This window comes from Sphaeramia orbicularis, chromosome 1 (genome assembly GCF_902148855.1).
Source record: "Sphaeramia orbicularis chromosome 1, fSphaOr1.1, whole genome shotgun sequence".
Classification (NCBI taxonomy): Eukaryota; Metazoa; Chordata; class Actinopteri; order Kurtiformes; family Apogonidae; genus Sphaeramia; species Sphaeramia orbicularis.
In genome coordinates this window covers 4,987,670-5,011,854 of record NC_043957.1, presented here as the reverse complement: position 1 = coordinate 5,011,854, position 24,185 = coordinate 4,987,670, and the positions used below count along the sequence as shown (strand labels likewise).

The following is a 24,185-nucleotide window of genomic DNA, read 5'->3' as shown; positions in this document are numbered from 1 at the left end:
GGGCGACCAAGCCACAAGGTCAGCAGCACACGCCATGATGAAAAACAAGTTAAAAGATCAGTGATAATAAATTTAAAAAACAGGAATTAAATGTAATAATGACAAAATTTTTTAAGTGCAATGTAATTTAGGTCACCAGCACTGAGACACTCTTTGGTTTCACTGTATGTTGTGTCTTGTTTTATGCACTTTTATAGTATTTGATTAAACTGTTTTGTTTTTTTTTTACATATATAATTTGATCATGTTTTTAGGAGTCTTTGGTCTTCTTTGTGTTGTTCTAAAGTGCTATATAAATAAACTTTGATTGATTGAAAGCGTTGACCAGCAATTTTGAAAGAGCAAGATTTGGTCGAGGTCAGCAAACGATTGAAACCAGGCACCGTACACAGGATTCTCGCCGTCTAATCAGTAAGACTGTACGAAAAGCTTGTAGTGAAATGAGTTCTGGTAGTTTCAGCTCCAATTGGAGAGTATTCCAGGCAGAGGGGGTGACAAAACTGAAAGGAGTCTCAAATATCCCCCTAAAACACACCTTCAGGAAGACACCTGACCTTCGACCTGGGTCTGGACACGGAAAAACTTAGTACAGAGCTGCAGTGGATGGATCACATCAACAACAGGATTCTACATACAAACACCTGGATGTTTCTTCAGTCAAACCTTTAACAAAAGATTGGAGCTGCAGCAACTATTCAATTAGTTGTCGGTCAAACTAATCAACTCTTCTGATAATTGGTTTGAGACAGAATTTTTTTAAAAATTCTGATTGCAGCTTCTTCAAGGTGTATATTTTCTAGTTTCTTCTCTCTTCTGTGGGTGCAAAATGAATATCTTTGGCATTTTACAGCCCAAACACAGTCAACAACCAAAACAGTTGCTGGTTTCAGTCTTTGATAGGAGTGTACTTCATTAATGTGTGATGTTGAGTTGAGCAATATGGGAAAAAAAAATGTAATCTCAACTATATGTTCAATGTTATGGATGATTGACAGTTTCAGTCTATTGTTTTGTAGCTTTATTTTGTGATTTATACAACAAAACCTGGATTGACAATATTAATCTGAAACGATGCTCATTTCTGATCCAAAGATTAATAAATATTCTGGATTTCGTTCCACATCCCTTATATCTAATATTGTTTAGGACATAATTGTGAAATGTCTATTTAGGGTTTATATTTAAGATTTTTTTCAATCACTACAAATGCCAATTCAAACCAATTTCTTGTCCATTCAAAAAAGCAGGATGATAGATATGAAAGACAATCTCATGTGAATATTGATGTGGATACAGGATGATGGCAGACAATAACTAGCAGCTTTATGTTTTCTCACTCACCCCCATGGCCCTACTGCTTTCATACACAAAGTACAGAAATCTCACTGGAAGTACTGCAATTTTTTCCCCAAAAAAAATACATGTTAAAAACCAACACTAAAGTTAAGGAAAATAAAAATATTAAATCAGTGTGATGGGAAATCTTGAGCAGAGCCACATGGGTCAGATTGTCCTCTTCATTCCATGTAAATTATGATAGCGTTGCTGCAAAAACAATAAACAATTCTTCCCTTTGTATGCAAAAATCTGAGTATTTATATACACATATACACAAGGTCACATTCAACAAGTAGTTCCCAGAAAACTGCTTGTGTCCAAAACATTCAATTTTATTTTGTCTTGTTGCGCTCCCTCTGATATGACCAGTGTTTCTTCCAGTCCAGGTCCACACAGTAGTGGGTCCTCCTCACTTCCACTGGCCTTGAATGTCTGAATATTATCTATCTGCCTCTTTACCACAAGTAAACTATTGTCATTCCTCAGCTGCTGCCATCACTATGTGTCCCCCCATCAGATACTCTTTATACCATGACATTCCTTCCACTGTTACATTCTGAGACACACACAAAACCTAGCATTAGCATTAGCACATTAAGAGCCGTGAACTGCCATTAAAGGCGCTCAGGAACCAACTCTAGATCTTCATAGTTCTGTGATTAAGGACACCGATAGTGGATTGACCTACTTGTACCTGTTTTAGATGACGAGAAACCAGAGGAAGTGGCAAACTATCTTAGAGGTGCATTATTGCCACCAAGTGGACTGGAGTCACTACACTCTGAGGTATGGGTCCTCCTAACTTCCACTGGCCTTGAATGTCTGAACATTATCTATCTGCCTTTTCACCATAAATACACTACTGTCATTCCTCAGCTGCTGCCGTTACCACGTGTCCCCCATCAGATACTCTTTATACCATGATGATCCTCCCACTGTTATCTTCTGAGACTCTTAGTTACACAAAAAAGGAGAATAATGAACAGTGTCTTTGAATGATTGTGGAAAGTTTTCCACAACTTCAATAATTTCCACAGTCACTTCAAATTCTCAGTAAAGCTACTGAGTCAATGCGCTGATTTCTAAGGATTGCAATAAAGTACATCTATGATTATGCAAAATGTAGTGTTTTTAGTCTAATGACAACAACAGCCACTGCAGGACTTAAACCTTCCAACAACCTGTTGAAAACCTAAACGTGACAGGTTTACTCTGATTTTTTTTCTGAATTTCATTAGACAAAATTCACGGAAAAAAAGAACCAATGGCCCTGTATCTCACCAGCATGTTCTAGGTCAAGAATCAATACCAAGTTGAATTTGTGAGGTCGTCAGGTTCTGTCTCTGTGTTAGAGTCCTGTGGTCTTGATGCAGGAGATCAATCTCCCAATAGAAGTGGGTGGTACTTTCACTGGAGGAGAACTCAACTAATTCAATCAAAGTCCATATATGACTTCCAATCAGTGATCAATAGGAACTATATTGATATCTCTAACAATAATACCATAACAAGTAAAATCAAATTTTTAACAATTCAAAAATTCCTCAAAAACTCAAAAATCTGAATTTGTCAAAACTGTAAACAAACTGTAGAAATTGTCCAAAGGAAGCTACATACAAAATTTGAAATGAATCCAAACACTAATTTCAGAAAGAAGACTGTTGAAATCTAGACATTGTTGACCTTGTGTTTGACCCTTCAAGGTCACTCAGGGTCAAAGGTCATGGACCCAAATGAAAGTCCATATATGACATCCCATCAGTGCTCAATTGTCGGTCCTTTATAAGTAAATTCTTAGTAGAGGTAAGTAGTGCTAAAACTGTAATGAAAAAGCAGCATTTGTCTTTAAAACTTCAATTCAATAGAACCCTGGTGATTACAGATAGAGGTCAAAGAGCAGATACGCACTAATTACGTCCCACATTAATGTCAATCAAGTTTAAGTTCAGACATCTCATCTTTTCTTTATAAAACTTCTCACGAAACTATAGTTTTTATGGTGATTCACAACTTTTAAGACCATAAACAGAATCTACTTTAGTAAGTTATTGTAAGAAAACTAGCCGCCTTTTTTATTCTCAAAGAATATCTTTTATATCACACTTGAGACATTTTAAGGCATAGAATTCACATTATTAGACTTTAAGAACCAAAGGAAGATTAAAGGACAGATGACAATTTGTCCAAAGTAAGTTTGTCTTTACCTCCATCTTCACCTCCGTAGCATCCTCCTGCACAGATTGAGGAGCATTGTCCTCTTCTTCTTCTCCTGTGGTCTCCATGGGAACAGTCGGACAAGGGGGGCACGGCAGGTCGTTCACATCTCCGACTTCATCCACGGTGACAAAGTCGTTCATGTTGAATGGGAAATCATCGAACTGCTCCTCCTCCTCCTCCTCCTGAACCTGAATGGAGCACATGTTGAGTTATGGGTAAAGGAGACCTCTGTGGGACTTGATGATGATCCGCCGGCGTCTCGTTTCACCTTGTTCTTGTCGTCCTTCCAGCGCTCGTCCCTCCCTCGGGGGGAGTCGTGTCTCCACCTGGACCCTGACGACCCGTCCTCGTACGCCCTCTTCCTGCCCCTCCTCTGCCTCTCCTTCCTCTCCCACTCCCTCCTCCCCTCCTCCCTCCTCTCCCTTCGGACTCGCTCCTCTCGCTCCCTCTCCTTCCTGGCCTTCTCCTCCTTCTCCCTGTCCCTCCTCTCCCTCTCTCTCCTCCCTTCCCTCTCCTTTCTGTCCTCCTGCCTCTTGGTCTCCTCCTCCCTGTAGTTCTTCACAGCTTCTTTTGTCTTTTCCGTTGACTTTTCCCTCTCGTCTGTGTCGGCCGTCTCCGTCTGTGTTTCCTGCTGTTCTCCATCCGCCGTCACCGCAGCTTCTGCTGCTGTTCTATTGGCCTGAGTCGCAGTTCTTGTCCGACATTCTACAATCAGCGCCTTTACCATCTCCTGAGTAACCTGATGACAGATATTCACGCACATACACTTCAACTTTAGTCATCCTTAAGAGGAAATTCATTCTCTATCAGCTCAAGAAAAAAACAAACTAAGCCAAATAAAAGTAAAGTTAAACAACTAATCATCAGTCTGTCATTCACAGAAGTCCATGGAACAATCTCCAACACTTTCATTTAAAGCCCCATTCATGCTCACTTTCCATACGTAAATAGGTACGTCCGATTCCAACACTGTCAACTGTCACTGCCTTCACACTTATATCCGTTCATTGCATTGGAATGAGCGTCTGCCAATCAATCCATTAGAGTGCACAGCTCTTACTTAACATACTGTCCGAATACGACAAAAAGGAGTAATGCTTTTTGAGAAGAAAAACAAGAAAATCAATAATAAACATGGCAACAGCAGTGGAGGTCTGACCAATGTAGATACTAATACTGGTATTGAGAAGGGTAGTTGTCATAAATATGTCAGTAGTTTTTCATTAATTCACACAATTGCTCTTTGAGAAGTGCCTCCACAGTTCCTGGTGGTTCAGCTCTGTATTCTCTCTTGGGGTTTGGATCCGCAAACTCCCAGAAGATGGAGAGAATTACACATATAACAAATACTGAGGATGGACAGAATGCTACATCTATGTATGCGTCTTTACCATAGAGCATGAATGGGCCTAAAAAGATAATCGATAAACTATGTGAAGACAAATACTGATATGTGATTTAAAGGAATTTTCATGTAATACTTTTCGTTTAGCATCATCTTATTTGAGACATGAAATACATGCTAAATCCCACACATTCTTAAAGCTAAAATCTTAAAAATTTTCCATCAGTTTTCAAGAACTAGCGGTACAGTTTCCATGATCATTCACCACTTTCACTACATTTTTCTCTGCCTTTGCTCTGGTGTGTAGCTCAGACTGACATTAGTTTGGCGTTTTCTTACCTTGGGCAGCTCTGGAATGACCGGTTCCACTGAAGTCGCTTCACCATCAGAACTGTTCGGCTTTGTCTCATCAGTGGTCAGAGTCTCTGCACCACCATTTTCTTTTGGCGATACGCTTTCAGACAGCTGGATTTCAGTTTCGACAGTCGGTTCTTGGGTCTCTTTCATCTCAGCATCTTCTTCCTTTTTCACAACTGTGTCTTGAGGCTGTTCATCGATTTCATCACCTTCCTTTTTGACCTCGACTTCGTCCTCGCCAGCCTTCACCTCCTCTGCGGCCTTCACCTCCTCATGGTCGTCTTTCTCCTCCTGCTCTTGTAAGGGTTCCGAAATCTCTTTAGCTTCACATTCCTCTTTGACTGGAGCTGTTGTCGTTTCCTCGTCTTTACCGTTTGCAGGTGTATCCTATGAAAAGGAGTTGAGATGAAAAAACACACTCATTAAAAATGTATTTGGGTGTTGCGTATGCACCAGTAAAAAAAATTAAATATATATAAAACAGACTGAAAGTTGCAAAACAAAAAAAAAAAGTATGAAGCGTAGACTTAAAACACTTTGTTAAATTTGAGTTTTTAAGACCTTTATTTGTCCTAATATGGATGTGATTTAGGACCTATATCACTTTCATATTGGTAGCATGTACACCACATCCCATTATAGTTTTAAAAAATGAGACAAAAGTTTATCCAACTTTGCCAAAGTAACCTTCACTGAATATTTCAACCCTTTTTAAGAACGATTAAAAACACATTTCAGAATTTCCAAGGCTTAAAATTCAGATTACTGGACTTCTCATTCATATTAGAGTTTTCAAAGACTTGAAGAAACTGTCAGAAAAAGGAGGATGAATCTACTTTAGCTTTAGGTTAGTTTATTTCAGACAGACATAATACAACAACTACAACATGGAAAAACAGTGACACAAAGCTGTGGATATCTTCTGGCATTACAGCACATAACAAACTACTACAAATATATTAACACTACAACATTACTCACTTTGGCTGAGTTGAGGAAGGTGGTGATGACCTTGGCCTGTGCTTTGGGGTCAGGCTTGCGGGAGAAGAACAGGGGGTTGTTCTGGATGATGCACGGAAACCTCTGGAAGCGTTTGCAGACAGATAGCGCCATTTCGGCAGTGGCCATCTCACAAATGACCTTTCAGAAAGAGAACAAAACTCCGTATCACACAGGGCAAGAGGAGTCTTTCGAATACAAATGTGAGAGCAGAATGTCAGAAGGTATGACTTAACCCTTTAACCCCTGATGTGTCTGTGGTGAGCGTTCTGAATGTATGATTTATTTGAAATACTCATAAAAATTCGACCATTTCATCAATAGTTAAAATTTCAAAACATGCTGAGAGAGTAGACTGTGTGCTTTCCACAGACATCTGAGCATGCTCAGTGCACCCCCCGCATGGACTGGGGAGCAAAACAAAGAGCAGTGAGTGGGACCAACTCGCTATAAAAATAGACCGTTTGGGCTTTTTTTTTTTTAAACACCGCTTTCCTTGACGTTTTCTGCTTTTACTGTTGTTTACAGTATTGTGGGGATTTTTCCTTTATTTTTTTGTTTTTGTGTGTTTTTATTGAGTTTTGACTGTGTAACTGCTTTTGGGAGTTCAACTAGGTGTTAAAAAGCAGCTGGACTGATATAAAAAAAAATAAGAGCCCCAAAACAAAAACTACTGGGCCAAAATTCAAATACTTGTTGTTCAGAGTGTTCCGGTTCACAGCTCATGTTCAACATCCTAAATCTCTTATTGATGTACATTCTGAGTGTCTTATTTAGTAAAAACCTGTCAAACTTCCCTTCCTCTTTTTGACTTTTTCTGTTATTTGACCCCATTTTGACCCTAAAACACACAGTAAACCAAACCACTGAAGAAAAGGAACACAAGCACATACTCACAGCAGCATTTATGACACCGAAGCAGACACAAATTCACAGCAGCACGTTTCATTGAAATAATGTCTCTGGGTTAAAGGGTTAAATTAACTTTCATGTAATATTTTTGCTTTTAAAATGTGTGGGAAATAACATATGTCATGTCTCAAATAAAACGATATTAAAGATAACATCTCAAAACTTTTCCAATAATGTCTCTGGCATTAAAGGGTTAAACTTCTGGACTGGAAGAAGCCCTTTTTCCTCCAGCCTTACCATATCGTTGAGGACCAGAGTCTTGATTACGGTACCAAAACGTCGCACCAGTTTCTGGACCTCGGAGGAGCTGGATGGAGGAACGTTCCCGATCACAATGAGACTCTTCCAGCCTACAGGCTCCAAACTCTCCTGCAGAAACAAACAGCATTTTAGAAAGAGCTGATCACGTTCAGTTTCCCGTGGTTGAACTGAGGCCGGTACAGTATTCAATAAGTCTTTGTATATGGAGAGCAGTACTCACTAATGGGTCCAGTGATCCCATCAGAAGGTTGTAGAGAGCCACCTAGTAAAGAATCAAAACAGCCATTATTAGGTGAAAGAAATAATTATTATTTATGCATGTCAAACATTACATTTCAATGCATGAGAAGAAAAAGTGAGTCAAGGCTCACAGAGGACGACAAAAAATGATCACTAGTAAATGAAGAGAGGCCTACTGGTGTTTTGCGGCTGATGCGCTGTTTAATGTGCATCACATTCAGATCGCACTCTTTCATCTTTGGAGGCATGAAGGTGTGGACCTTCACCATCTCTTCAGCAGTCTCCATGTCCGACATGTAGACAAGTGCCTAAAACACAAAGAAAAACACATGGTTTGTGCTGCACCTCATTTTTTAATCATTCAATCAGTATTTACATTGGAAAATATGCTGAGGTGAAGCTGTTTAATACAGAAGAGTAAAAGATATATATATATATATATATATATACACATATATGAAAAAAAAACCACAAAAATCCAATCCAACTTTATTTGTAAAGCACTTTAAACAACCACAGTGGACCAAAGTGCTGTACAGAAGAATAAATAAAAACCAAAATAAAAGAATGAAATACAAAAAGAATCACTAAAAACAAAGCACGACTTCAAACCATTCACACAGATCATCACTTGTTTCATCCATGTGTGGAAATACAGCAAAAATAAAGTAAGAAATGTTATCTTTTGTCTTACCAGTTGTATACATGAGTTAGTTTAATCCTTATTTATAAATATTTTTCTGGTTTTGTAAAGAATATCCACTATATGATACTGATGTAATACAAGATTTCTCTATTATTTAAATCAGTTCTTTGTGTCTGGGTCTGCAGCCACAAATGTTTCTCCGAAGACCATTATATCATAAATTTTTAAATAAACTTTGTGTAATTTTGTCTCGGCAAACTGCGTTTAGGTCACTGGTCTCATCTGTATAAAACGTGCATTGACTCATAAAGGAATGCTTATTTAATTTTATGACATTTTATCCCTATTTATTAATGGTGGCGTCTCATCTTTTATTGATCATGTTTTTTATCCCATTGGCTTTTAATTCTTGCGATGCTGTTACATATTTTGATATGGATTTAGGGTTGTGCAATAGTTTTATTTATCTATCTACTGGTGCTGTATACTGTCCCATGCTTCAGTATGCCATGTCATAGTATGGTTGGCGTTATTTACTGCTGTCATGTGTCTGTAGGGTTATTTATTGTTATATGTCTGCACTGAGATGTCTTTGTTTGTACTGTGTTTTCTGTACGGCGGTGCAGCCCCCTTGCACTATTGCCCACAGGGACAATAAAGTATATCTTATCTTATTATATTTTTTCATCAAGTAAAACCATGGATAACATTTGTTTATATCCTCTAAACGGCTGTAATTTCCCAGTTTGGGATAAATAAAGTACATCCACCTATCTATCTTAAATGGTGGTGACAAGAAACAGCTGCATTTTCACAAACTGCATATGAACCCAACAGTAACTGTTCACCAACCTTTCCATTTTGTCTGGATATGACGAGGTCAGAAGGAGTACCGAACGGCTCAGCCAGCCTGATGATGTCATCTTCAGACCAGCCGTCCTGAGGAAGTCCTGTGATCATCACCAAGCCCGTCTGCAAATGACATCCCATTAACGAATGAGAATGATACAGGCACAAAAAAAAAGAGATTTATTTACACACTCTGATGATCTAGGTTAATATTTACCTCATCAGAAGTTTTCTGTTCTGTATCTCCACTTCCTGCAATGAGACAAGAAAAGTTAATATGAGCATGAACACCTTCTTTACAATAACAGTAAACATTTTGATAAAATGTTCAAGTGGAATACAGTCTTCTAATTTGAATGGGAAAATCTCTCAAAGAAATCAATGCTAGCATATCCAAGGAAAAATGGCTGTGTCCTACCAGTGTCCTCTTCAGCTGGTCCTTTCTCCACATCTGAACCGGATTTACTGTGAGGGGAAACGTATTGATACTCATGAATATACAGTGTACCGCAAAAAAGCAATTACTCTGGTGTTCTTCCCCGTATAATCACTTCCCTCAATATATTCTCATGCAATCACTTCCAATAATGTGCTATAACCCTGTAAAATGCGAAGTATGTGCAACAAGTCGTGCAATAATCCTGTTCTTACAACAATGCAATATTTATTCAAACACAAATGCACTATTTTTATAAACTTTACTAGATACACATGCTGTTAATACTGTAAATATTGTGTCTATTCATATTTTATGCCTGTTTTTATTTTATTCTACTTCTAGTTCTATTCTTCTTTTACTTCTGTTAAATTTTATATTCCATCATTTTACTTTTTTTGTAATTTTATATTCGCTCTATTCTTATTTTCTGACATTTTGGTTTTTATTCATATTGTTTGCAATGACTAGAGTAGCACATATAATTTCATTGAACACACAGTGACAAAGGCTATTCTATTCTATTCTATTCTATTTAGACTTGTCAAAGGTAGTTAAAAAGGATTAGAGTCAAAGGCTGCATTCACACTAAATCTGTCATCTGCAGTAAAATGGTTCAGTGTTAGTTCAAGCCCTGTACCAGAGTAAGAACATGAAAAAAATACCAAAGCAAAGTTTAAAAGCCATCACCCAATTTAATCAGAGCAAAACCTTCAAGTAAAACTGTGTCAAACCTGTCGTTCGCATAAGATGACTTCTCAGGTTCTGGTGTCTGAAAGAAATGGTGATATAAACATACATCACTCAATTTAATGCACATGTATGCATTTAAAAAACTTCAGAACAAGAAAGATTCATGTTTAAATCTACCTTGGCTATTGAAGCTGTAACGACCTGGTCTTTGATGGTGAGGTTCGGAGCCTGAGCCAGAGCCTGAGCGTCTTCGGCCTTTATCATGCAAACAGACGCCTGCGAACAAGAGGAGGTGACGAGCACAGAGACGTGAATATGAGCTACAAACTGAATGTGGTTATACATACGAACCGGCCTCTGCTCTGTGAAAAACACTGATAAAACTAGTGATACAGGGTGTCTACAAAGTCTCTTTACAATTTAAAAAAATGTATTACAAAAGCTATTGACGAGATCTGTTCATCAGATTTGTTCTATGTCCTCAGTGGTTATCGTAGTTTTTAAATCACATTCCATTTGTGTATTTCAGGTACCCTGTTGATGAAATGCGGTCTGGTAAATAAATCCCTAAAAATGCCTACTCCTCAAGAAAAAAACAATGTTTATCGCAGTTTACACAGTTTACACTCCCCTGGATTTCTGTCCATAGGTCTGTGTTAAAAATACGATGTATCGAACAAAGCTATGGGGCATCAACGACCTGAAGCCAAAGATCACTGATGCCATTGAGAAGGCTATGATACAGCCAACATGGAAACAAATCCAATACCATCTGGATGTGTTTTGTGTAACTAACGGTGGCCACATAGAGTTGGATTAAATGAGGCAAAAAACCCCTCCAAAATCTAATCTTCCTTTTGTTATAATTTCCACAGATTTGTCTATTCATTTGCTTTTGTAATAAATGTGTTGAATAATAACAATAATAATAATGATAATAATAAAAATGAATTAGATTTATTTAGTGCTTTTCTATGTACGCATACTCAAAGCGCATGCAGTGGATCCATTATTCATTCACTCTCACATTCACACTCTGGTAAACTACAGCTGCCCTGGGGCAGGCTGACGGAAGTGTGGCTGCTAATTCGTGCCTACGGCCCCTCCGACCACCAAACATTCATACGCATTCATACACCAGTCACATACACAACAGCACGTGACTAGGACAGAGTGGGATTCGAACCTCCAACCCTTCGGTTACTGGACGACCTGCTCTACCTCCTGAGCCATAGCCAACCCTAAATTGTAAAGAGACTTTATGGACACGCTATACATGGTAGAATCAACTCCAAGTACAAGATGAATGGCAGACAGCCTTTAAGCTATAGAAGTGCATATACATCTGGTACAACATATATTGAGTGGGCTTCAAAACATAAGATACTTCAGTGTCTTCTGCAGGTTTTCAGAAGGCTTACGTTACGTCTGTAGCCCAGCATTTTTATCAGTGTATGGAATATTCAGGGACATTTATGAGGAGTATGGGAGTGTTTTTCAGTGAAAAATATATAATTTTGGACCATTATCATCATGTTTTATTCCAAAATGTTGAAAAATTATATGAAGAAAAGACCGGCACTCAAAGGCCGATGCTACTTTTTGGTATAGGTGGTCCTTAAGGCTTATAGTGACTCAGGAAACCCTGCATCTGTATTTAACATTAACAGTTGAGCAGCTTTACCTGCAGACTGCATCAATAACCATTAACCCTGCCATTATAACAGGCCGTCTAGGTGTCTCCATATTTCTTTGCAATAAAAGTGTCAAAGAATGTCTTGTTTGCCAATTCTTTTGCACCTTTGTTTTCAGGAAGAACTTTACTTTCAATATCAGACCATTAATTATCATAATTATACATAATGAATGCGTAAAACAGTGCGTTTTAGTAAAAAAGAAAAAAAAAACAGAATTGAAGTATTTACCATATTACTATCAGAAACAACTGTTCATGTGCACAATGAAAAATTTTAAAATTGCAAAAATAAACTTTCAACTATTTTACATCAGCTCAAACATTCTTTTTGGTCTTGTACATTCAGTGTCCATATTACGCCTTCATATGTTTTGTTATTTCCAGGCATTTTTTAGCCTGTGTGGAAGTCTCTGAAACTGTTCCTTTGTACTTGTAATAAAGTCCCACATTGCTGACGTAAAGCATTATATAGTGTTGGAAAGCTTAGGATCTTGTTTGAATTCTGTGGATGGCACAAACAGTTCAGGAGTTACAGTAATTTGAATGTTGTAAAGTGCAAAATGCAGCACTGGAGAGACTGCAGTAGTTAAAGGGTTAAGTTAAATGTGCATTACCTTCTGCCCTTCTTCCTTCTCATTCTCCTCTTCAGAGCATGGCAGAAGGATCACGTTGTTGATCTTGCCGAAGGACCCCACCAGGTCTGTAACTTCCTGCTCTGTGGCGTCCTTAGGGATGCCGGTCAGATAAACCAGACGAGGTACAAAGGACTCTGCCTTAGGCACCGGAGGCACAACTTTCTTCTTCTTCTTGACCAGTTGGGTCTTGCCAGACTACAATCAAACAGCATTAGATTTGGACCACATGAATGAAACAGAAAGTAATCCAGTAATTTTCAAGCAATATATGATATCAGCACTCCCGAATTCACCCAATTTGGTTGCATTTGCACTTTTTTTTTGAGACAGTGCGACTTAAACTTTAAACTAGGCACACAAATGCAACTTCAATTCATCAGCCTAAATCATATGAAACACCTTAAAACCAGCAGGGGGCAGGAATTGGTGTGTGTGTGTGTGTGAGAGAGAGAAGCAACGTCAGATGGTGACAGTTACGCATGAGCCCCATGTCCGATCCAAACCTTTCTGTGCTGGTGTGTGCTTGTATCAGTCTTGCCACTTTGGCGACTTGGATGCTAAATCTACCAACTTTTCATGTTCTCCAATAAGAGGGCACACAGAGGTCTTTTGGTGTCTATATTGGAAAAAGCTGTATTTAACAACTTAAGTTAATGATCTTTTTTCCCTCCTCCAACAATATTTGATGCTGTGAATTTGTCATTGATGACAAAGTAAAATAGCGCATTGTTTTACTATATATTGTTTTTACTATTACCAAAGCATTTATCAGTAATACACTTAAAGAGGGGGAAAAAATATGAATACGTTGTGTTGCATGTTGATTTAAATGATGCACCTAAACTTTGTGCTGGCACTCCTAAAAATCTCAGTCAGGAGCACCCGTGCTCCTAGTGATAAAAGTTAGTCTGGAGCACTGGATATGTCTTCAACTACAACATGAAATTGAACATGTACTGATTTAGTATTATTCATATTCAGTACTTAAGGCCTGTAGTGCTCGTTAAGAACTCACTGAATCATTGTCTTTTCCAGCTGCTGTCTTGGCTGTCTTGATCACACCCTTAGCCCCAGTCTTGAGGGTCTTGCTGACCTGTCCGGGTACCAGTCTGGCTCTCTTGGTGGAGGATGGAGGCGGATTGATGTGAGTGGAGCGCCTCGTTAAATCGTAATGTGGACGCTTCAACCCACTGCGTGACGAGCCACCTGTGGCCACATCAGAGGAAGAGAAAAGGTGCTTACATGGTCTGTGCCGATACCAACACCTACAGTTTTACCCAATAGGCAGGTAGTTGCAGAACACTATAATTTCAAGCGATTCCCACCACAGTCCAGTTAAGTACCGATCTTGCTTATCTTGGTCAGGACTCCCTTGTAAAAGAGGCTCTTAATCTCAATGGGACTTTTTTCCTGGTTAAATAAAGGTCAAATAAAAAAAATGGGAGTCCAAAGTGTGGGCACAATAAACACCAAATCTTTCTGACAAAGAAAAAAAAAAATCCTCCATTTTTCAACCTGAGATCCCTTTGCGGGTTTTTCCCAATCAATCAATATATTCAGGATATGATTATCTGGCACTCTGAACTAAATTAAAATTTAGAAATTTTAAAATTGTCCTCAGATAGTCTGTGGACCCATCAATGTCATGTTCAAAAGTGCAAAATTTAAAATGGATTTAGCCTTCCACTGACCTGAGGATTCCCTCTCATCATCTCTGGAGGAGGTTCGATACGAATGGGAGGGGCTGCGTGAACCAGAGTGTTGACGCTCGAACCGATGGTCAAAGTCTTTGGAGCACAAATGAGGACAGATGAGTTTAGATGTGAATCTGTAATAATGTCACTGCGATAGGCTGAAATTAGTCATTTCAATCTCAATGAAGTCTATTTATACAGGGTGTCATTAAAGTCTCTTTACAATTTAACAAATTCATTACAAAAGCAAATTAACAGACAAATCTGTGGTAATTATTACAAAAAGAAAAGCAGATGTTGAAGGGTTTTTTCTTCTTGGCCTTATTTAATACACCTCTATATGAACACCACATCCAGACGGTACTGGATTTGTTTCCATGTTGGCTGTATCATAGCCTCATCAATGATGTCAATGGTGTCTGTGATCTTTTGCTTCAGGTCGTTGATGTCCCATGTCTTTGTTCGATGCATGATATCTCTAACATAACCCCATAGAAAGAAATCCAGGGGAGTGATATCTGGTGAACAAGAGTGGCCAGGGTCTGGAAATGTTTGATTTAGAAATCTACCAACATGCAGTCCCCAATGTGGTGGTGCACCATCTGGCTGGAAAATGATGGTTAGTTGAAGGTCGTCCAGTTGTGATGCCACATATTCAGTCAAAAGGTCAAGGTCAACATTTGCAGTAACTGATCTCTCGTTGAAGAAAAATGGACCAATGATTCGATTGAGTATATAAAACAAATATGATTTATGATTATCCCTTCAACTGCTTTTGTAATACATTTTTTAAATTGTAAAGAGACTTTGTGGATCACTTGAAACTCATGTTGTTCAAATCATCCAGCATTTAAGTTCATTAATTCTTTTTGTCTTAGTATTAGAAATTCTACACACAGAGCAGTGTTTCAAAATCATTACAGAAAACTGGTTCTGCTGCATGTGGACTACCTGTGTAGTGGTGGCGGGGGTAATGGTGGGGAGTAAACGTCCTCCCATGAGGCCTGTGGTCATGGCCCAGCTTGTGTTTGTTAGGGGAAGGACTCCGGGACCATGAAGAGGATCGGGATGGAGAGTGACTCTGAAGATTTGCAGCCCGGCTTCCATATCGACCACTACGACTGAAAAAAGATCAGATCCAATAAAAGATTGTAATTGGAGAAATTAAAGGTAAAAACCACAACCAGACTGTTGTAAACTTATTAAGCCTTATCACAGTGATCTGTACAGGTCTGAAAGATTACATTTCCTAGCACTGATATTTAAGCTCATTTTACCAGCCTGGGTTACACAAGTAAGGGCAAAGACACACCAACCCGACTGCTGATCATCGCTAGAAAAGGTAGCCCAACTGATCAGTCGGCTCCTGTCTCCCCAACACAGTCAAAAAAGTGTGAAGAACACATCAAATCGACTACTGACATCTGATCTTGCGCAAGACATAAAACCGGAAATGACAGAACATCTCTCTTGACCAAAACACAGAGCTCACTGTCGTCAGTCATTGTTGTCAGCAGAGTGTTGAGTAGTCAAGATGGGTTGTTGTCGTACTCGTTGAACAGACGGTTAGTAATAAGATTCTGGTGTTGTCAGCTCTCGGGCTTCTTCTTGTGAAAGAAGTAAAATGTTGCAGGTGAAAACCAAGGAGAAATTGCACTATGCTAACAATGCTAACAGTGTTCACTTCATGGAATGAATGAAGTCCATAGGCAACATTGACCAGCACTCATTCAGATCCGATATGAGCAGTTCATGGCCTATTATAGAAGACAATAATAGTGTGAAGTACCTCGGCATAGCTGTATTCACATGTAAACTTCTCATTCACTGATTCACTAATCAAGGGCTATCCTTCCACCAATCAGCTTGGTCCGACTGAACGACTTAGTAGTGGCCAATTACACACATTGAATTGGCTTAAAAGAATAGCGATGGCATTAACGACAGCCAATCGCACGGACCACACCAAACAGACTCATGTCACCGACCTCGCCAGACTGCCTGATGACGTCCGACCGCCAAAAATTGGGTTGGTGTGTTTTCACCTTAAAAGAAACATGAAGACCTAGGGATCTCTTTCAAAGACACAGATTATGTGGGTCAGGAATGTCAGAGATTTCTGTCTTAATTCCAAGAATTAGAACCAAAAAAAGAACTTGAATGACTGTTCAACTGACCTTGCAATATTTGGTTTCCAGTCAGGGTACCTTACAAGAAACGCAAACAGAGAGGCATTTCACATACTCATACTGTGGAAGAACTAAAAGAGTTTCAGTGCACATCCTAATGTCTCAGGACTTATTATATAACCTCCTTAAAGACAATATCCAATAGAAAATGTGTAGCATACCCTTCTAAAATGGTTTCTACCATTCCCTGCATAGTAACAGATGAGTGAAAGTACTTAATGTTAAATATTCCTCACTTGTTGCGCAGGTCTCTGCAGGCAGCAGTGTGGTTGACGGTGTTAATGTGGGCAATCCAATCCTAAAGAGAAAACGACAAACAGGACACGAAAGTGTCAAAATCCAAGAAGAATGAAGACCACAACTCTGCAAATTTAGATCTGTAATTCTTACAGACTTAGAAACTGATGTGCAAAGTCTAAGTGCAGTGAAAAGTTTAAGTTCCGAGGCAAAGCATCATTCTGCTGTTCATCTTTATTTGCTGCCGTCATCTCTTATCACAATTAGAAAACTGCTGGACTGGAAAAAAAAAAAGAGTTGATTTTGCTTTGTGTTGTATTGGTCTTGTTCTTCAATGCTGCATAATTTCTGCCCTTAAAACACTTATTTACTCTTCCTTTACATTTTCCTTCATCTTCGATGCCACGTCCACATTACTTGCAGAAAAAAAATGAATGGAAAAAAGAACAGATTTTTTTTTACTTTGTTACAAAACATCAGCTTTTTGTGAAAAGACCCCCCACCTCCCATGTCCCTCAGCATGCTATATCCCACCAATCTACTGACAAAACTAAACTAACAGGAATCCTTGACATTCCTTACAGTGTATCACAATTTCATTCAGTTTCACCCAGTTGTCATCATTTTACCAAGTCTAAACTAACTGAACTAAAATGATAAGTGATCATGGTAATCACTGTATGTTGTGCATTTAAGATAACCACATGAAAACAAATATATTTAATTAACTGGAGATACCACACAACCGATATTTAGGAATAGAGTCACAGGTAAACGTTCATACACTCTGAAGGAGGGAACAAAACAAAAGATTTAGGTATGTCTAAATCTAAGTCCATCACATCACCATGGTGTATTTCACACCACATTTAGTCCACTGGATTTTCTCAGAGAAATTATCTATACTTTTTGCCATCTCTTATAAATTCATCTGTTCTATCATTGCTAATCTGAGTCTCTTTTCAACACCATTAATCAATATTGAATTTCAGTCAAGTTAATAGTAACCTTTAAATTAAACAAATTATAATGGCACTCTCACATTTTAAAGATGTTACCTACATGTGATGAAACAAACAAAACAACATTTTTGCAGAAAATGGAAGGAGAAGCAAGACCGCTTATTGGATGATTTGCGGTTGATAAGAATTTTTAACCCTGGTACAAAATTTAGTTTAACATAAAGATATTAGTTACAAATGCACACAAAAACCTCGGTAACAGGGACCCTGTTAAAATGTGCCTCGTGGCTTTTGTGACTTACACTCTGGAGTTTTTTCTTGACCAGACAGTTGCCAAAATTCCATGGCGTCAAACTTAAAAAAACAAAACAAAAAAAGATTTCCCCAAGTATTCAGTTATATATTCCTAACACTGGCCTATATTTATAGTGTGGCTGCAACAGAAGAAAGTTCAGAATAATTTGAATAATTTGGGGTGACATACAGTAACACTCATCGTTACAACTGCCTGGTAAAGAAAAACTCAAAATTAACTAAGGGAAGTTATTCCTTCATGGAAATCTTCTGGACATTGATGCGATGGTATATTGGCACTCACCTTTTCCTGATCACACTGTACTTCACAGATGGAGCAGGTATGGGGATACACCTTTGGAGACATAGCTGAGAAATCGCTTCTCATGGTGGGAGTAGGCAACTTCTTGCTGCTACTGCTGCTGCTGCTGCTGCTGTGTGGTTTTGAGACAGGACGTCTGGATAAAGAAGACTCCTCGCTCCTGGTTTCAGATACAGGCCTCGGTTTGAGTCTTTCGTGTCTGTAGTCTCTGTCTTGATGACGAGATTTTGAAAATTCTCGTGCAGGTGACCGGCTGCTCCGTTGATGTTCGCTGCTTGTCCTACGATAGTCTCGATCTCCATGCTTGCTTGATTCCGTTGGTTCCAGACGAACTTGCCGCCTCTCTCCCGTCTCCACTTTTGGAGCTGAGGATGAGGACGGGTACAATTTAACTGTCCTCTCAGTGGACAACGGCTCCCTTTTGAAAGTTTCTCTGGTGCTACTGTCATCCTTTGCCCGACTGGCATGACCATAGTCAATAACTTTACCCGCTGTCTGGGTAACAGTTAGGAGGCTTGGTACTTCCGGGGTGTTTGAACGTGCCAGTGGGGAAGAATGGGAAGGAGGCAGCTGCATATCACTGATACTGCGTGAGAATGATGAGGACGACGTAGCAGGTGCACTTTTTGGTTTGCCAGACTTGTTGATTTGGATGTCCCGTAGGATGAAAGGTAAAGTATCTGGAGTTAGCTGATCATCAGGGTAATGGCTCAGCACTTCTAGATCCTCATTTGAAAGTCCAAAGCTAGCCAAGATACTTCCAGCACTTTCTGGCGTGTACAAGCCCTGACCATCTCCACCACCGCTGTGGGAATGCCTGGTTTGGGGTGATGGAGAGTCACTTATGGGGGCATTCCAGGCTGAGAGACTTGTACCAGGCTGTTGTTGGCCATGATGGGGCTGGTGGCCTGCACTAGGTGGAGCATTGGCGAACAGTTTAGACGGAGGTTGGTAATTTGTCCAGTCCACTCCTGGTTGTTGGCTTGGTTGATTATCAGGGAGGTTGGAGCTGTAGCTTCCATGCTGACTGATCCCAGAACCACCTTGGTTCTGGTGTTGGTTTGGTCGGTCAATGTGTTCAATAAGGCGGTGATCCATGTCTCTAGAACCCCTGATAGAAAGAGCTGACTCCAGTTCATCAGGCAGCTGGGTGGGGCGAGGAAACTGGAAGCCCATCACCTGTGACAACATGTCTGAGGGAGGGCGGGTCTGCTGCTGATTCGGAGGTGGCCGTGGTCCATTTGAAAAGGGCTGTGGCCCCTGGTGGTGATACATGGCAGCAGAGAGGAGTTGTGTGGTTCTGAAATACTTTCTGTTTGTGTCCAAGTGCAAGCCAACAGCTGATATTTGATGTCTTCTGTGAAGACTTAGGAGGGCCAGGTGAGGAGATAATGCTGCTGACAGTCGGCTGTTGCGAACCTGGGTGCCCACAGTTAAAGCCGCTAGAAGAGCTAGCTGCTGTAAGGCAATCTGAGCCTGAGTCTCAATGTGAGCCAGTCGAAGAGCAACGGAGAATGTGGCATCGGGCTCCAGACAAAGGGATGACGGGAAATTACTGTCTGTACGCACAGCCAAGCTGTGAGGTGAAAAGCAGAAATAAACTATTACAGATGAAAAGCCTTTGATTTTGACTTTAAGTCCATATATATACAAAGTTCATGTTGGTTCAAGTTTTCCTTTTTTACTCAAAAATTGGTTGGCTTTAAGATTCTCTTCATGTAGTCAAGTGTATCCAACATGCTCTCTTTCAGGACAGGAAAGGAAAGCAGCATTATGTAACAACATTAAATGTATGAACAGCGTTTACAACACCAGTCAGCTCACATAGATTTGACACAGCAGGACTCTACACCCAGAATTATCACTTCTCTTCCTACAGAGAAAATAACAAATTTAACTGTGTTTCCAAAGCAATATTTTCTATCCTCCTGTCTATGTTAGACTTTATGTTAAAGTGTCCAAATTTGTTAAAAGAAATGTTTGCTGCAGAACACTCAAACTCAGTCAAATCCATGCAGACAGACTCATCTATTTTAATTTGGAGAAAACCAGTAAAGTTAAATAATAAACCATTAACTGCAAACACTGTCCTCATAGGTCTACAGGACATACAAAATATGTCCTGTCAGACCCCGGTAGAAAGACAGACATGTATGTATGGATGTTGTTTTTAAATCAGAAACCAAAACTTTTACATTCTTGTTTTTCAGCTTCCTTCTAGTGATGGACATTATTTGCTATAACCTGTACCCGAGACCAGCTGTAGTGAATGAGAAAGCAATTATCTAAAATTTTCACATTTACACTGATTTTTAATAAGACTACGAATGAAACCGATCAAACTGTGGCAGGATATTAGTTCAGAGGGGACACAATACTTGTTAATAAAAAAGACACTGGATGTTTTTTAATAACCAAACTTGATTTTGAAAGAGAAGGTCAAAGCAAATCATGTCAAAAAGATGCGTTTAAGAAATGGTGTGCACTGATTTTCAGTAAAAGGCAAAACTTCATGACTGAATGATTCCAGGAATCCAGTGAGCAAAACCACAGGGCAAGAACATGCACTTGGATAGATCAGTAAAAATAGAGCTGTAGAAATGTAGTACAGTATAGTCACTGTAAGATTATGACCGCATTAAGCTCCGCACACTGACGGCTGTGCAATTAATCGAAATTCAATTACGATTTCGATTATTACATGCAACGATTACAAAAATTATGTAATCAAGAAAAAAAGATTATTAATTTTGAGTTGTTTTAATTCACGCGCACGCAAGCTCCCATGAGCTGCTCTGCCCCGCCCCCCTCTAAGCTACTGCTGCCAGCTAGCCGGCAGGTCCACCCCAAGAGGAAAGTTGTACCTAGCGGTCTGGAAAAATGGCAAGAGAATCACAGCAGAAGTGCTTGGTAAACAAAAAAGGCAAGTCAAATTCAATTGTATGGAATCACTTTGGGTTTGATGAAGAAGACGAAGAGCAAAAACACATTACGTGCAAAAAGTGTTTCGTAGTTGTGTCCGCACCGACCGCTAACACAACAAACCTTTTAACCATCTAAAGTTTAACCACCGCCACCTTTATCGTAATCTTATGAAAAACTAAAACGCATAAAAAAAACTTCGCCCGCAATGCAATCTTCAGTCTCCGAATCTCTTTACGCTGCAACTCCCGTATTAACCTAACCCTAACCCGTATAACCCTAACGTACGTATTCTAGATGGCTGATGTATACAGAAGGCCTGAACTGAAACCTCACGGCACGCCACTGAATTTACTATGTTTCATACTACATTGAACATACTTGGATTTATAATTTGCACTTTACGTGAGTTTTTTTTTTTTTATTGCTACAGTTCTATGGCAAGTCTATAGCAGTTTAATTACAGTGCACTATTTATTTACAAAAGGAAACATACTTGAATTTACAGTACACTTATTTGCATTCAAAGATTTTTTTGTTTCATACAAAAGTGAACATACTTTGTTTTAGAGGTTAAAAGCTTTATTTATGTTTAAAGAGTATATTTTACATTGCTTTGCAAGAAAAAAATAAACAACTTTAAGGTTAGCAAATAATCGTTTTTAATAATCGTGATTTCAATAATTGCTAAAATAATCGTGATTTTTTTTTTCTATAATCGAGCAGCCCTACTGACAGTATACATGATGAATGAAATGGTTAATGTCTGTGTTTTGCATATTGTACTATGATTCACTTCTTGAACTGCATTTGGGGACTGTGAAATCAATCAATCTAGAGCTGAAACGATTAATCGATTCAAAGTGATCCAAAAGAAAATCATTCAACCACAATTCTCCTGAATCAAAGCTTTGTTTCCTTCATTTCTCTGCTGTTAAACATTGGTTCCACTGTTGTGTTTCCCACGGACACTTATTGTGACGCACAAAGAAGTTTCAATTCACGAAAACTGCAATAGGATATTTCCCTTCAATCAATTTGAGTCAATTAATCAAATCGTGAATTTTTGCATTCACTTCAAGCACCTAATCGATTAATCGGTTTAAGCTCTAAATCAAACTATCAATCTATCTATCGCCCCATTGTAATTAATGGTAATAGTTTTCTTTCCAATGAAGAACCGACATCCAAGGTTCCGCATTTTGCATGACTGAATAAAGCTGTCCATTTAGTCTTCTCTTCAATGAAAATATGTACCTAACTTTGCTTGCTTCAACTGTGCATATAACAACCGAAAGGGTTCTATCTGCACTCTGACCTTTTACTTTGTTTTAATTATTATTTATGTTGTACTGATTATGTTTTAATTATAATTGTATGTTTTTAATCTGTCTCTTTTCCATTTTTGTAAAGCACTGTGCATTGCCCTGTGTATGAATTGTGCCATACAAATAAATCTGCCTTGCCTTGATGATTTAAACAAATGTATGACAGTGGGATTTTAAGTTGGCCTTAGTTGGCTTCTAATAATTGTTGGACAGATGACCACAGATTTAACCATGGACTGCATAAGGTTTGATCACAAGATGGAACTGGAGGTTGTGAAATAACTAATGAGCTAATGATTTAAAACAGTTGCATACATCTATTCTTTATAGTCCCACAGGTTTCTCACAACTCTTGCTTCTTAAATGTGATGATTTGGACAGTTTACTGCCCCCTTTATCTTCTGCAGTGAGATGAATATCTTTAAATTCCGGATTGCTGTTTGGTGAAAAGATGTGTAATGTCATGTGTTGATTTGGTAGGAAAAAAGATAGGATGAGACAGGATGATTGCCAGGTGATTAAACTTTTTTTTTTTTTTACCTTTATATAGAGAAAACCGTTAAACGAGAATATGAAAGGCAAGTTGATCAATGATGACAATATTTGGCAGATGCAAAAACAAACAAACAAACAAAAAAAAACAGTTCGATTTGCCAGCATAATATTCCCTTAATTAGTGTTAGCATCCTTCTGGTAAGGATTAATTTACAATTTCCTATCGTATATAGAAAGGGGAGAATGGACCATCATATCCCTGACATTAGAGAGGACTGTGACGGCAGCACTGTCTCTGTAAGAACTTTGCATCTCCGTGACTCCGTGGTTCATGTTGGGCCTGTTCAGAAACTAAGCAATCTGAAACAGGCAAGGCATTAGCTTCTGAGCTCCGACGATTGACTTTCCCTCGCATACAAACATATCCAATACATACGGAAAGTCTCTCTCACACGCACAAACACACCCACACACTAACAGAAGGGATAATAAATGCTGTACTTATTGGTAGAACCCGAAAAAAGCCTACAGTATGCTAACGCCCCACACAGAGCTAAGCTATGTTGCACCAAGAGCCATTACAGGTTGGCTAACAAGCTACGTAGCTAGCTAGCAAATGTTGCCAAAACCCCCAATGCGAAAAAGACCTTTGTGTCATTTCCCAATCTGTAACATACCTTCGTGGACGAATCAGTGGAGAAACTTTGTTGTTACCGGGGGTCTTGGTTTGTTTTACCCTGCAGATGTTTGCGCTAAGCTAAACGCCTGCTCCGCTCTCCGCCATTAACAACAACAATAACAACTTCCGGAGCGAACTTTCAAATTAAAAGCTTCTATCCTGTACAACCCACTGACAATGGACTCTATGCAGCACAGCTCCACCACTTCCTGAACTTCAGGTGGGTCCTTTATCTCCTGTCTTTCATTATTGGACACACTAATGGATCCTGGTGTGCTTAATTAATCAGTAGTTGCAACAAGAAGTAGCAGACACACCTTGATTAATTAGTGTGTCCAATAATGAAAGACAGGAAATAAAAGACCCAGCTGAAGTTCAGGAAGTGGTGGGGCTGTGCATAGAGTCCAAGACTGTAGAATAGCTGAATTTAAAATAAAAG

General features: G+C 39.1%; 1 protein-coding gene across 1 annotated transcript in view; it reads right to left on the bottom strand.

The window, feature by feature from the left end:
* The window catches only part of LOC115420561 (zinc finger protein 638-like), a 28,656-nt gene extending 4,801 nt beyond the window's left edge, over window positions 1-23,855 (bottom strand). Inside the window, exons 1-20 of the mRNA XM_030135911.1 lie at window positions 23,745-23,855; window positions 18,305-19,898; window positions 16,744-16,805; window positions 16,496-16,525; window positions 15,270-15,439; window positions 14,316-14,411; window positions 13,640-13,830; window positions 12,604-12,819; window positions 10,471-10,569; window positions 10,335-10,372; window positions 9,583-9,629; window positions 9,382-9,416; window positions 9,168-9,287; window positions 7,846-7,977; window positions 7,650-7,691; window positions 7,406-7,537; window positions 6,239-6,397; window positions 5,240-5,644; window positions 3,824-4,294; window positions 3,543-3,743 (exon numbers count right to left, since the gene is read on the bottom strand). Of these exons, the coding sequence (XP_029991771.1) occupies window positions 3,543-3,743; window positions 3,824-4,294; window positions 5,240-5,644; window positions 6,239-6,397; window positions 7,406-7,537; window positions 7,650-7,691; window positions 7,846-7,977; window positions 9,168-9,287; window positions 9,382-9,416; window positions 9,583-9,629; window positions 10,335-10,372; window positions 10,471-10,569; window positions 12,604-12,819; window positions 13,640-13,830; window positions 14,316-14,411; window positions 15,270-15,439; window positions 16,496-16,525; window positions 16,744-16,805; window positions 18,305-19,597 (3,939 nt within the window). The 5' untranslated portion in view covers window positions 19,598-19,898; window positions 23,745-23,855. The remainder of the gene's footprint in view (window positions 1-3,542; window positions 3,744-3,823; window positions 4,295-5,239; window positions 5,645-6,238; window positions 6,398-7,405; window positions 7,538-7,649; window positions 7,692-7,845; window positions 7,978-9,167; window positions 9,288-9,381; window positions 9,417-9,582; window positions 9,630-10,334; window positions 10,373-10,470; window positions 10,570-12,603; window positions 12,820-13,639; window positions 13,831-14,315; window positions 14,412-15,269; window positions 15,440-16,495; window positions 16,526-16,743; window positions 16,806-18,304; window positions 19,899-23,744) is intronic.
* Between the last annotated feature and the right edge of the window lie 330 nt (window positions 23,856-24,185).